Source organism: Coregonus lavaretus, assembly GCF_964263955.1.
Source record: "Coregonus lavaretus genome assembly, chromosome: 2".
Lineage (NCBI taxonomy): Eukaryota > Metazoa > Chordata > Actinopteri > Salmoniformes > Salmonidae > Coregonus > Coregonus lavaretus.
Window position 1 is genome coordinate 75337455 of NC_139989.1, and position 14084 is coordinate 75351538.

The following is a 14084-nucleotide window of genomic DNA, read 5'->3' on the forward strand; positions in this document are numbered from 1 at the left end:
TGCTGGTAATGTGCAGATGGATCCCGGAAAGGTGAGAGCGGTGGTGGATTGGCCCCAACCCACATCCAGAGTGCAGCTGCAACGCTTCTTAGGATTTGCTCATTTCTATCGCAGTTTTATCTGGGGTTACAGCACCCTGGTTACATCACCCTGGTTACAGCACCCTGGTTACAGCACCCTGAATTCCCCCCTTTCAGCACTGACCTCTCCCAAGGTCCTGTTCACGTGGTCCCCAGCTGCTGACCGGGCGTTCCTGGACCTTAAACACAGCTTCACCATAGCTCCCATATTAATCCATCCGGACCCGTCCCGTCAGTTCGTGGTGGAGGTAGACGCTTCGGATGTCGGAGTCCTGTCCCAGCGTTCTGCCCTGGACCTTAAGCTCCATCCCTGCGCCTTCTTCTCCCATCGTCTTAACTCCATGGAGAGGAATTATGATGTGGGGAATCGAGAACTACTCACGGTGAATATGGCATTGGAGGAGTGGAGGCGGATCACAAGAACCTGGAATATCTCCGCACCGCCAAGTGTCTCAACTCCAGGCAAGCTCGATGGGCCCTGCTGTTCACCCGGTTTAACTTTACCATCTCCTACCGCCAGGGGTCCAAGAATGTTAAGCCGGATGCGCTTTCACGCTGCTATAGCCCCGCTGCTACACCCTCGGACCCTGAGACCATCCTTCCTACCTTGTGTCTGTTGGCTACACTCATCTGGGGAATAGAGAACCAGGTCCCTGAGGCTCTGCGTTCCCAGCCGGACCCCGACGCTGCCCGCTCCCTGGTCTTTGAATGGGCTCATTCCTCCAGGCTTGCCTGGCTCCCGTCGGTCCCTGGCCTTTGTGTGACAACACTTTTGGTGGTCCCTGACGTCTCCACGTCTCCACACCATGGTCCCTGACGTCTCCACTTTCATCGCCGCCTGAACTGTCTGTGCACAGAATAAGACTCCTCAGCAAGCTCTGGCTGGCCTCCTTCAACCTCTTCCTGTCCCTCACCGTCCCTGGTCACATATATCCCTGGACTTCGTCACTGGTCTCCCTCTGTCTGATGGCAACACCACTATCCTCACGGTGGTGGACAGGTTTTCCAAAGCCACCCATTTCATTCCCCTCCCCAAGCTACCCTCTGCCAAGGAGACAGCCCGGCTCATGTAGCACCACGTCTTCCGGATCCATGATCTTCCGGTGGACACGGTCTCCGACCGTGGTCCTCAGTTCTCATCCCGGTTCTGGAAGGCATTCTGCACCTTCATTGGGTCGTCGGCCAGCCTGTCCTCCACCAGCAACTCATGTGGGTAAAATACGCACGCAACACCCTCCCCTACTCAGCCCCTGGTCTCTCGCCTTCGAGTGTTCGATGGGTTATCAGCCCCCGCTCTTCCCTGAGCAAGAAGAAGAGGTCAACATACCCTCGGCCCAGATGTTCGTCCGCCGCTGTCGCCGTACCTGGAAGAGAGTCCGGTCTGCTCTTCTCAAGACCACCTCCAGGTATCGACGACAGACGGAGCGCCACCGGACCCCGGCTCCCCGTTATCGTCTTGGGCAGAGGGTATGGCTGTCCACTTGGTATCTGCCCCTTCGGGTGAAGTCCCACAAACGTTGCCCCCGTTTTTTATCGGCCCTATCCCTATCTTTTAGATCCATAGCCCCTCTGCTGTTCGTCTTCTGTTGCCCCGCACCCTCCGTATTCACTTTTCATGTATCAATGATTAAACCTCTGTCTCACAGCCTTCTGTCTCCTCTTTCTCATACTCCTGTTTCTCTCTAGCCCCAGTTTTTCTAGTTTTTACGGTGTTGACCACTCTGCCTGCCCTGACCCTGAACCTACCTGCCGTTCTGTACCTTACTGACTCTGCCCTGGATTACCGACCTCTGCCTGCCCTTGACATTTACATTACATTTACATTCACGTCATTTAGCAGACGCTCTTATCCAGAGCGACTTACAAATTGGTGCATTCACCCTATAGCCAGTGGGATAACCACTTTACAATTTATTTATTTTTAGGGGGGGGGGGCGGGGTAGAAGGATTACTTTATCCTATTCCTTAAAGAGGTGGGGTTTCAAATGTCTCCGGAAGGTGGTGAGTGACTCCGCTGTCCTGGCGTCGTGAGGGAGCTTGTTCCACCATTGGGGAGCCAGAGCAGCGAACAGTTTTGACTGGGCTGAGCGGGAACTATACTTCCGCAGAGGAAGGGGAGCCAGCAGACTAGAGGTGGATGAACGCAATGCCCTCGTTTGGGTGTAGGGACTGATCAGAGCCTGAAGGTACGGAGGTGCCGTTCCCCTCACAGCTCCATAGGCAAGCACCATGGTCTTGTAACAGATGCGAGCTTCAACTGGAAGCCAGTGGAGTGTGCGGAGGAGCGGGGTGACGTGAGAGAACTTGGGAAGGTTGAACAACAGACGGGCTGCGGCATTCTGGATGAGTTGTAGGGGTTTAATGGCACAGGCAGGGAGCCCAGCCAACAGCGAGTTGCAGTAATCCAGACGGGAGATGACAAGTGCCTGGATTAGGACCTGTGCCGCTTCCTGTGTAAGGCAGGGTCGTACTCTCCGAATGTTGTAGAGCATGAACCTGCAGGATCGGGTCACCGCCTTGATGTTAGCGGAGAAAGACATGGTGTTGTCCAGGGTCACGCCAAGGCTCTTCGCACTCTGGGAGGAGGACACAACGGAGTTGTCAACCGTGATGGCGAGATCATGGAACGGGCAGTCCTTCCCCGGGAAGAAGAGCAGCTCCGTCTTGCCAAGGTTCAGCTTGAGGTGGTGATCCGTCATCCATACTGATATGTCTGCCAGACATGCAGAGATGCGATTCGCCACCTGGTTATCAGAAGGGGGAAAGGAGAAGATTAGTTGTGTATCGTCAGCGTAGCAATGATAGGAGAGGCCATGTGAGGATATGACAGAGCCAAGTGACTTGGTGTATAGCGAGAATAGGAGAGGGCCTAGAACTGAGCCCTGGGGGACACCAGTGGTGAGAGCACGTGGTGCGGAGACAGCTTCTCGCCACGCCACTTGGTAGGAGCGACCGGTCAGGTAGGACGCAATCCAAGAGTGAGCCGCGCCGGAGATGCCCAGCTCGGAGAGGGTTGAGAGGAGGATCTGATGGTTCACAGTATCAAAGGCAGCAGACAGGTCTAGAAGGACAAGAGCAGAGGAGAGAGAGTTAGCTTTAGCAGTGCGGAGAGCCTCCGTGACACAGAGAAGAGCAGTCTCAGTTGAATGACCAGTCCTGAAACCTGACTGGTTTGGATCAAGAAGGTCATTCTGAGAGAGATAGCAAGAGAGTTGGCTAAAGACGGCACGCTCAATAGTTTTGGAAAGAAAAGAAAGAAGGGATACTGGTCTGTAGTTGTTGACATCAGAGGGATCGAGTGTTGGTTTTTTGAGAAGGGGTGCAACTCTCGCTCTCTTGAAGACGGAAGGGACATAGCCAGCGGTCAAGGATGAGTTGATCAGCGAGGTGAGGTAGGGGAGAAGGTCACCGGAGATGGTCTGGAGAAGAGAGGAGGGGATGGGGTCAAGCGGGCAGGTTGTTGGGCGGCCTGCAGTCACAAGTCGCGAGATTTTATCTGGAGAGAGAGGGGAGAAAGAAGTCAAAGCATAGGGTAGGGCAGTGTGAGCAGGACCAGTAGTGTCATTAGACTTAACAAACGAGGATCGGATGTCGTCAACCTTCTTTTCAAAGTGGTTGACGAAGTCATCCACAGAGAGGGGGGGGGGGGGGGGGGGGAGGATTCAGCAGGGAGGAGAATGTGGCAAAGAGCTTCCTAGGGTTAGAGGCAGATGCTTGGAATTTAGAGTGGTAGAAAGTGGCCTTAGCAGCAGAAACAGATGAAGAAAATGTAGAGAGGAGGGAGTGAAAAGATGCCAGGTCCGCAGGGAGTCTAGTTTTCTTCCATTTTCGCTCAGCTGCCCGGAGCTCTGTTCTGTGAGCTCGCAATGAGTCATCAAGCCAAGGAGCTGGAGGGGAGGACCGAGCCGGCCGAGAGGATAGGGGACACAGAGAGTCAAAGGATGCAGAAAGGGAGGAGAGGAGGGTTGAGGAGGCAGAATCAGGAGATTGGAGGGAGAAGGATTGAGCAGAGGGAAGAGATGATAGGATGGAAGAGGAGAGAGTAATGGGAGAGAGAGAGCGAAGGTTGCGGCGGCGCATTACCATCTGTGTAGGGGCAGAGTGAGTAGTGTTGGAGGAGAGCGAGAGAGAAAAGGATACAAAGTAGTGGTCGGAGACATGGAGGGGAGTTGCAGTGAGATTAGTAGAAGAGCAGCATCTAGTAAAGATGAGGTCAAGCGTATTGCCTGCCTTGTGAGTAGGGGGGGACGGTGAGAGGGTGAGGTCAAAAGAGGAGAGGAGTGGAAAGAAGGAGGCAGAGAGAAATGAGTCAAATGTAGACGTAGGGAGGTTGAAATCCCCCAAAACTATGAGGGGTGAGCCATCCTCAGGAAAGGAACTTATCAAGGCGTCAAGCTCATTGATGAACTCTCCAAGGGAACCTGGAGGGCGATAGATGACAAGGATATTAAGCTTAAATGGGCTAGTGACTGTGACAGCATGGAATTCAAATGAGGAGATAGACAGATGGGCTAGGGGAAAAATTGAGAATGTCCACTTGGGAGAGATGAGGATTCCTGTGCCACCACCCCTCTGACCAGATGCTCTCGGGGTATGCGAGAACACATGGTCAGACGAGGAGAGAGCAGTAGGAGTAGCAGTGTTTTCAGTGGTAATCCATGTTTCCGTCAGCGCCAGGAAGTCGAGGGACTGGAGGGTAGCATAGGCTGGGATGAAGTCAGCCTTGTTGGCAGCAGAATGGCAGTTCCAGAGGCTGCCTGAGACCTGGAACTCCAGGTGTGTGGTGCGTGCAGGGACCACCAGGTTAGAGAGGCAGCAGCCACGCGGTGTGAGGCGTTTGTGTAGCCTGTGCGGAGAGGAGAGAGCAGGGATAGGCAGAGGCATAGTTGACAGGCTGTAGCAAATGGCTACAATAATGCAGAGGAGATCGGAATGAAATGAACAAAACATCTGGGAAAGGAGAGAGCGGGGCCTCCCTCACCACAACTCCCAAATATAACTCTCCCAACTTCCACCTCAGAAACTATAATTGTTTCACTGAAACACCCGAATAAAACTCTCCCAACTTCCACTTTAGAAATTAGAATTGTTGTAAACTACAGCGGTTCAATGTTTCAAGGAATAGACTCAACTTAGTTTATTCAGCTAGCTAACTATGACGACATAGCTAACTAGCATGCTAGCATCCAATAACACACGGTTTAGCACCAATACTTGGTTACAACAAACTACCAATAGTGTGTTAACACACAAAACAGATAATTCGTGTCCGTGTCTAGTTCCTTTCATAACGCAGCAATAATTAAACGTTGGCTAGCTAGCACAAAGATATTGTATTTAGCTGCTACAGTACTGCTAGCTGGTAGTGTTGGCTAGCTAGCAATGGCTGCTGTGTTGACTTTGTTTGAAAAACGGCGTCGCTGCGAACGAATGTAGCTGGCTAAAATTATATTGTATTTAGTTGCTATAGTACTGCTAGCTGGTAGCGTTGACCTATCGTCTGCCTGCCCCCTGTTTTGTTAATCAACATCTGTGATTCGAACTGTCTGCATCTGGGTCTTATCCTGAGTTCTGATAGAGACGGACGTAGCAGGAAAACAACGTGATTAAAAGGGAGGAACATACAGTGATTAAAGGAAAGGACATTTATTCAACTGTGAAGACAAACCTTTTAATTAAAACTGCTAAATGAGCTAATTTAGGATGAAACTTCTGTGAGTGAAGTGAATGAAGATCACGTGACTGAGGAAACCATTGCCGTGGTTGAGGACAATATTGAAGTGAGTGATGTCCGTAATTGTTGGAAACGTTGGACAGTTTAATGAAAGTATTGAGCAGTGGATCTCATATACAGAACGGTTTGAATATGTTCATCAGGAATTTAGTGGGTTCATCTAACAATCCTAATCACCAGTTGATACATTTTAATCTCATACTCAGGGTATACCTTCCACCTAGAAAACATAATTTAATAAAAATCACAACCGCTCCTCTGTGTGATCTATGTAATCAAGGTGCCTTGGGCTCCTTTAATCATATGTACTGGGAGTGACCAGGAGGACATGTTTTGGAAAGAGGTATCCTCATACCTTGTTCCCCAAACTGTTATTACTGAATGATAATTCACCACTGTCATTACAGCAAAGACATATAATGTTGTCAGGTTTGGAACTAAGATGGCAACCACCACACCTCATTGGATCAGAACTTTTATAGATATAATTTATTTAGAACTATCCACTGCTAGGTTCCATGGGGCTAGCCAAACAACAATAAACAGCTGGTTATCTGTAGCTGAAATCATAAAAGTGTGTTTTTTACCCAACAGATTGCCCATTCACTAACATGTTCATGCAAGTGTGTGCCTTACAGATTGTATCACAACTTAATTTTGTATTTAACTTCATGGAGATCAGGTTGGGTGGGTTGGGGTGATTCCATTAGGGGTTGGAGGGTGGGTTGGGGTGGTCCCAGGAGGGGTTGAAGGGTGGGTTGGGGTGGTCCCAGGAGGGGTTGGAGGGTGGGTTGGGGTGGTCCCAGGCGGGGTTGGGGTGGTCCCAGGAGGGGTTGGGGGTGGGTTGGGGTGGTCCCAGGAGGGGTTGGAGGGTGGGTTGATGCAGCTCAGGTGGGCGATTGTACAGTACCAGTCAAAAGTTGGCTGGTAACTCTAATGAACTTATCCTCTGCAGCAGAGGTAACTCTGGGTCTTTCCTTTGGCGGTCCTCATGAAAGCCAGATCATAGCGCTTGATGGATTTTGCAACTGCACTGGAAGAACCTTTTGAAGTTCTTGACATTTTCCGGATTGACTGACCTTCATATCTTAAAGTAATGGACTTTTGTTACTCTTTGCTTATTTTTGCTATTCTTGCCATAACATGGACTTGGTATTTTACCAAATAGGGCTATCTTCTGTATACCACCCCTACCTTGTCACAACACAACTGATTGGCTCAAACGCATTAAGAAGGAAAGAAATTCCACAAATTCACTTTTAAGAAGGCACACCTGTTAATTGAAATGCATTCCAGATGACTACCTCATGAAGCTGGTTGAGAGAATGCCAAGAGTGTGCAAAGCTGTCATCAAGGCAAAGGGTGGCTACTTTGAAGAATCTCAAATATAAAATATATTTTGATTTGTTTAACACTTTTTTGGTTACTACATGATTCCATATGTGTTATTTCATAGTTTTGATATCTTCACTGTTATTCTACAATGTCGAAAATAGTCAAAATAAAGAAAAACCCTTGAATGAGTAGGAGTGTCCAAACTTTTGACTGTTTCACGGAATCATGGCTCTCTCCGGATATACTGTCCCCGTCCATAAAGCCAGCTGGGTTCTCAATACATCATGCAGATGGGAATAATATATTATATATATATTCCATATTCTCTCCATATATTCTATTGAATCTGTCGACAACATTCTAACTGAAAGGTACACTGTATTTAAAGGGATGGCCGAAGATAAATGCGCTAAAAACCCCATTGAATGAAAACTCCACGAGAAAATCTGTTGGCCAGCAAGTGGGAGGGTTTTCAGCTGTTGGATGACGTTTATTCAGAGGTAGCCACACCTGCAGAGAAGTCTGAATACCAAATACTGAGAATTCCTACGTCGGGATCAGGCCCTAAATTAAGTGAGTTAACGTTCTAATGTGAATGATGATGATTTCTAATATTGTGTCTGGTTTCATCCATCAGATGCCTGTGATCTCACACTGGACCCAAACACAGCATACAGATATCTATCTCTGTCTGAGGAGAACAGAAAGGTGACATGTAGGAGGATGATGAAGCAGCCGTATCCTGATCACCCAGAGAGATTTATGGACCGTGGAAATGTGCTTTGTAGAGAGGGTCTGACTGGGCGCTGTTACTGGGAGGCAGAGTGGAGTGGAAGCGATTCTTACATAGGAGTGACATATAAAGGAATCAGCAGGATAGGTAAGCATAGAGACTGTGGGCTTGGATACAATGACAAGTCCTGGAGTCTGTTCTGCCCTAAAAACATTTTCAGGCACAATAATGAGTCCACTACCATAGACGTCCCCTCCTCCAGCTCCCACAGAGTAGGAGTGTATCTGGACTGGCCAGCCGGCACTCTGTCCTTCTACAGAGTCTCCTCTGACACACTGACCCACCTGTACACATTCCACTCCACATTCACTGAGCCCCTCTATCCAGGGTTTTATGTTTGGTATGAGGGCACCTCAGTGTCCCTGTGTCAAACATAACATGATGTTTCACTCTGATCATGGTCATGTTCAGTAAGACACACTGGAGCAACAATGTAGAATATCTCTCTAGTGTGTAAACATATGATTGTAAATATTCATGAATAAACACCATAGAAGTTGACAGACATTGTCAACTAGAGACATTCATTAATATAATGAATCACCACACTGTGTTGTAAAAACTGGTTTCATTTATAAATCATTGATCTTGTTGTTATTGGGCTTCTTGGTGTACTTAAAGGACATTTTTCACCAGAACCACTAATTAATGCTGAAAGGTTCAGGTTCCACAGGAGACATCAGGAAGAGGGAGAATCAGTAACAATGTTTGCTGCTGCATTAAAGAAACTACCAGAACACTGAGTTTAATGCTGTTCTAAATGACATCATTAGAGACAGACTAGTATGTGGGCTACGGAGTGAAGCTACACAAAAGAGACTGTTGACTGAAAGTCATCTGACCTTGGCAAAGGACATTGAAATCAGTGTGTCCATGGAACTAGCTGCTAAAGAGGCTCACCAGTTGAGTTCATCAGGAACTTAGTGGGTTCATCTAACAATCCTAATCATCAGCTGATACATTGTAATCTCACACACAGGGTAAACCTTCCACCTAGAAAACATAATTTAATGAACATATTAACCTCTCTTCTGTGTGATCTATGTAATCAAGGTGCCTTTGGCTCCTTTATGCATATTCATATGTAGCAAATAACTATTGACAGCTGGTTACCATAAAATAACTACTGCAGTGGGTTTTACCCAACAGATTGCCCATTCATGATCATTTAGTGCAAATGTGTACCTTACTGATTTTATTATAATAATTGTATTTACCTGCAATAACTAGTTTCCATAATATACTGATATATATTTTAACAGTATTCTGTCTCTAGCTGTATAATCATTCCTGCTGCTATTTGTTCTGATATATATTTTAACAGTATTGTGTCTCTAACTGTATAATCATTCCTGCTGCTATTTTTTCTGATATATATATTTTAACAGTATTGTGTCTCTAGCTGTATAACCATTCCTGCTGCTATTTGTTCTGATATACACTACCGTTCAAAAGTTTGGGGTCACTTTGAAATGTCCTTGTTTTCGAAAGAAAAGCAATTTTTTTGTCCATTAAAATAACATCAAATTGATCAGAAATACAGTGTAGACATTGTTAATGTTGTAAATGGCTATTGTAGCTGGAAACGGCTGATTTTTAATGGAATATCTACATAGGCGTACAGAGGCCCATTATCAACAACCATCAGTCCTGTGTTCCAATGGCACGTTGTGTTTGCTAATCCAAGTTTATCATTTTAAAAGGCTAATTGATCATTAGAAAACCCTTTGCAATTATGTTAGCACAGCTGAAAACTGTTGTGCTGATTGAAGAAGCAATAAAACTGGCCTTCTTGAGACTAGTTGAGTATCTGGAGCATCAGCAATTGTAGGTTCGATTACAGCCTCAAAATGGCCAGAAACAAATAACTTTCTTCTAAAACTTGTCAGTCTATTCTTTGTTCTGAGAAATGAAGGCTATTCCATGTTCTGTTTCATCTCAGCCGTCTCCACACCCTGATAAAAGTGTTTTATTGGTATCTTCCACTAGATGGCAGTAAACACCTGCTGTAACTAGACTACGACTATGTGTTCGGTTTCATACATGCAGTTTCCCAGAGGAGGAGTGCTGATCTAGGATCAGGTCCCCCCTGTCCATCTAATCTGTTTCATTATGATCTAAAAGGCAAAACTGATCCCAGATCAGTACTCCTACTCTTTATGAATACTGTCACAGGTGACTCCTCAAGATGAGGCTCATGATTTAAAAGTTATATTCTTTAAGAATCAATTAATATCATTAAATGAACTGCTTTGCCATGAACAGATCTGTGAGGTCTTAACTTAAAGGTACTATATAGACCTTATGGTTATTTAAATGGGGTTGAACATTCATCCCATCAGATTGTGTAACGGATTTTAGGAGTTCAGAAAAATACTGACTGACCTCACCCTCTCTGACCTCACCCTGCTGAAACACACTCAAGTAAAGACCACATAGCTACAGTTATACGCTTGTCAGGTTTTATCCACTTTTACAGCCAATGTATGGACTGGTATCCATATGAATCAGTGGAATATACTGACTAGTTAACCACCTCCCAATAAGGGTTCAGCAAATCTATTTTATTGGTCACATACACATATTTAGCAGATGCTATGGAGGGTGTAGTAAAATGCTTGTGTTCCTAGCTCAGTGCAGTAATATCTAACAATACACAACAATACACACAGATCTAAAAAGGAAAACAATGGAATTAAGAAATATAGAATATTAGGAGGACATCAAGCATACAGCACTAAACAGACAGACATCTCAGGACATCAACAACTCCTGGGGGGCATATCAACATTCTACGTGGACTTCCTCTCCTTGTCTCCTCTCCTTGTCTCCTCTCCTTCATCTCAACTACTTGAGAGAACTGGACAGGTGAAAGCAATGTTTCCACACCTAGTACTCATTTCCTGAGTGGCGCAATGGTCTAAGGCACTGCATCACAGTGCTAACTGTGCCACTAGAGATCATGGTTCGAATCCAGGCTCTGTCGCAGCCGGCCGCGACCGGGAGACTCATGGGCGGTGCACAATTGGCCCAGCGTCGTCCAGGGTAGGGGAGGGAATGGCCGGCAGGGATGTAGCTCAGTTGATAAAGCATGGTGTTTGCAACGCCAGGGTTGTGGGTTCGATTCCCACGGGGGGCCAGTATAAAAAAATATGTATTCACTAACTGTAAGTCGCTCTGGATAAGAGCGTCTGCTAAATGACTAAACATGTAAAAAGAATGTACTATCTTAAGGGGCCAAGACAAATGCGCTGTAAGACGTCGGTACCCAGGTGATAATGTGTCTCTCTCCTCACTGGTTGAATGATGCCAATGGATGAACGGGCGATGGAAACGGATAATGGGGCACGTTACTTTACAATTACATTTGAATGAACTGAACGATGAGGAGGGTGATATTTATTTAGAACAATGGTGTAATGATGATGAAGAATTGTGGGTGTTGTGGGTGGTCTACTTATTTTATAAGAAAGGCTGGAAAGGGTATGTAATCTCCCCTCAGAGAGAATCAAATCAGACCCTGAGTACAATGTACAACATCTGTAGTTCACAATGGCAAGCCGAACCAAACGAATGGACGCTGACAGCATTGCAGATGTTACAGAATTTCGATGAGCTGGAGTCTAATGAAGGATTGGATATTAAGCCTGGAATCAAACATGCTGATGACATTGTAGGGTCTTCATCTGATGCTGACTTTGAGCCTCAGATGGCCGAGCCTGGAGGAAGAAGAACCAGAACAGACCTACCTGAGACAGAGGAGGAAGAAGAACCAGAACAGGCCTACCTGAGACAGAGGAGGAAGAAGAACCAGAACAGGCCAACCTGAGACAGAGGAGGGAGAAGAACCAGAACAGGCCTACCTGAGACAGAGGAGGAAGAAGAACCAGAACAGGCCTACCTGAGACAGAGGAGGAAGAAGAACCAGAACAGGCCTACCTGAGACAGAGGAGGAAGAACCAGAACAGGCCTACCTAAGACAGAGGAGGAAGAAGAACCAGAACAGGCCTACCTGAGACAGAGGAGGCAGCCAAAGCAGGGCCGGCTCTTGCCTTTTGGGGGCCCTGAGCAAGATTTGGTTGGGGGGGGGGGGGCTCCCAAGATTTCTTGAGTTATCGTAATTAATTCAGACTATTTTGAGGAAGTGTATACTGGCTACGGCGTCTCAAAATGGACAAACAGTACTATTGCCGCTCTTTTCAAATTTTTCAAGCGAAGGTCTTTTAAGGTCTTCTTAAGTGAGTATTCTAGAACACTCGTTGGGTTTGGCTAGCAGAGTTCAGCGCCAGCCGAACTGAAGCATTATTCATGAGATTGATTCATGAGTTAAAACACGGTTAAGGCCACAATACAGGGTCCCATACAATCAATAAATGACTCTTGTTTTCATATCTTTTCACCGATATTTATTTATGTAATTCATCCTTTACAATTGTTTCTGCACTATTTATCAAGCTTTGGCACTCATGTTTACAGCAAATAATATGACCGTGAGCCTTGCGGGTTGATATAATTCTCTTTTACGTTTTACTTTGTAAAAAGAAGCTGTTACTGGACTGTATTACTTACTATAACTCTATTACTAATCACATCTATAAATACTATTTATCAAATGTATTACATTGTCATGTTTTTATTGTATGGGAAACGAAAATATGCTACATGTTTCAGTAGGCCTTTGTAGAATATTATATAACGTCTAATCCTGAACGCTGATTGGTTATAATATAAAACATATCCTTACATGCATTTTATGTACTTCTAAATATACAACTATTCAAAATAAGTAACAAAATATTCTTAAGACATGACTGCATTCAATCAAGCAATATATATTTTTTAGATGGTATTTATTTAGATTGATAACAACCCAGTAGATGAATCTGATGCGTATGCTAAAGGAGATGCCCAACAACGTCCCCTACTGAAGTCTGAACGGTCTGTAATACAGTGCCTTCAGAAAGTATTCACACCCCTTGAATTTTTCCACATTTTGTTGTTACACAGCCTGAATTTAAAATTGATTAAATTGAGATTTTGTGTCACTGGCCTACACACAATACTCCATAATGTCAAAGTGGAATAATGTTTTAGAAATTAATTTAAAACGAAAGCTGAATTGTCTTGAGTCAACAAGTATTCAACCCCTTTGTTATGGCAAGCCTAAATAAGTTCAGGAGTAAAACTGTCCTTAACAAGACACATAATAAGTTCCATGGACTCACCTGTGTGCAATAATAGTGTTTAACAGGATTTCTGAATGACAACCTCATCTCTGTATACCACATATAAAATTATCTGTAAGGTCCCTCAGTCGAGCAGTGAATTTCAAACACAAATTCAACCACAAAGACCAGGGAAGTTTTCCAAAGCCTCGCAAAGAAGGGCACCTATTAGTAGATGTGTAAAAATAAAATAAAAAGCAGAATATTTCTTTGAGCATGGTGAAGTTATTAATTACACTTTGGATGGTGTGTCACTACAAAGATACAGGCGTCCTTCTTAACTCAGTTGCCGGTGAGGAAGGAAACCGCTCAGGGATTTCACCATGAGGCCAATGGTAACTTTAAAACAGTTAGAGTTGAATGGCTGTGATAAGAGAAAACTGAGGATAGATCAACAACATTGTAGTTACTCCATAACACTAACCTAATTGACAGAGTGAAAAGAAGCCTGTACAGAATACATTCGCATTTCAGTCATTTAGCAGGTAGCTATTGTCCCCCGTGGGAATCAAACCCACAACCCTGGCATTGCAAGCACCTTGCTCTACCAACTGAGCCACACGGGACACAAATATTACAAAACATGCATCCTGTTTGCAATAAAGCACTAAAGTAAAACTGCTAAAAAATGTGGCAAAGAAATTCACTTTATGTCCTGAATAAAAAGTGTTATGTTTGGGGCAAATCCAACACAACACATCACTGAGTGCCACTGTTTTCTTGGTGGTGGCTGCATCATGTTATGGGTCTGCTTGTCATCGACGAGGACTAGGGAGTTTTGGGGGGATAAAAAGAAACGGAATAGAGCTAAGCACAGGCAAATTCCTAGAGGAAAACCTGCTTCAGACTGCTTTCCAACAGACACTGGGAGACAAATTCACTTTTCAGCAGGACAATAACCTAAAATACAAGGCAAA

At 45.3% G+C, this 14084-nt stretch overlaps 1 protein-coding gene and 1 long non-coding RNA gene across 2 annotated transcripts in view; one reads left to right on the top strand and one right to left on the bottom strand.

Moving 5' to 3' along the window:
• LOC311142663 overlaps positions 1-14084 on the bottom strand; it is a 352769-nt gene that overhangs the window by 282582 nt on the left and 56103 nt on the right. The window lies entirely within an intron of this gene.
• Positions 17-8425, top strand: LOC311098661 (neoverrucotoxin subunit alpha-like; the record flags this gene model as incomplete). Its single annotated transcript, XM_084139197.1, has 4 exons — positions 17-31; positions 215-463; positions 601-780; positions 7774-8425. The coding sequence occupies 4 exons, from the start codon at positions 17-19 to the stop codon at positions 8317-8319; spliced, it is 990 nt and encodes a 329-aa protein (XP_083995323.1). The 3' UTR covers positions 8320-8425.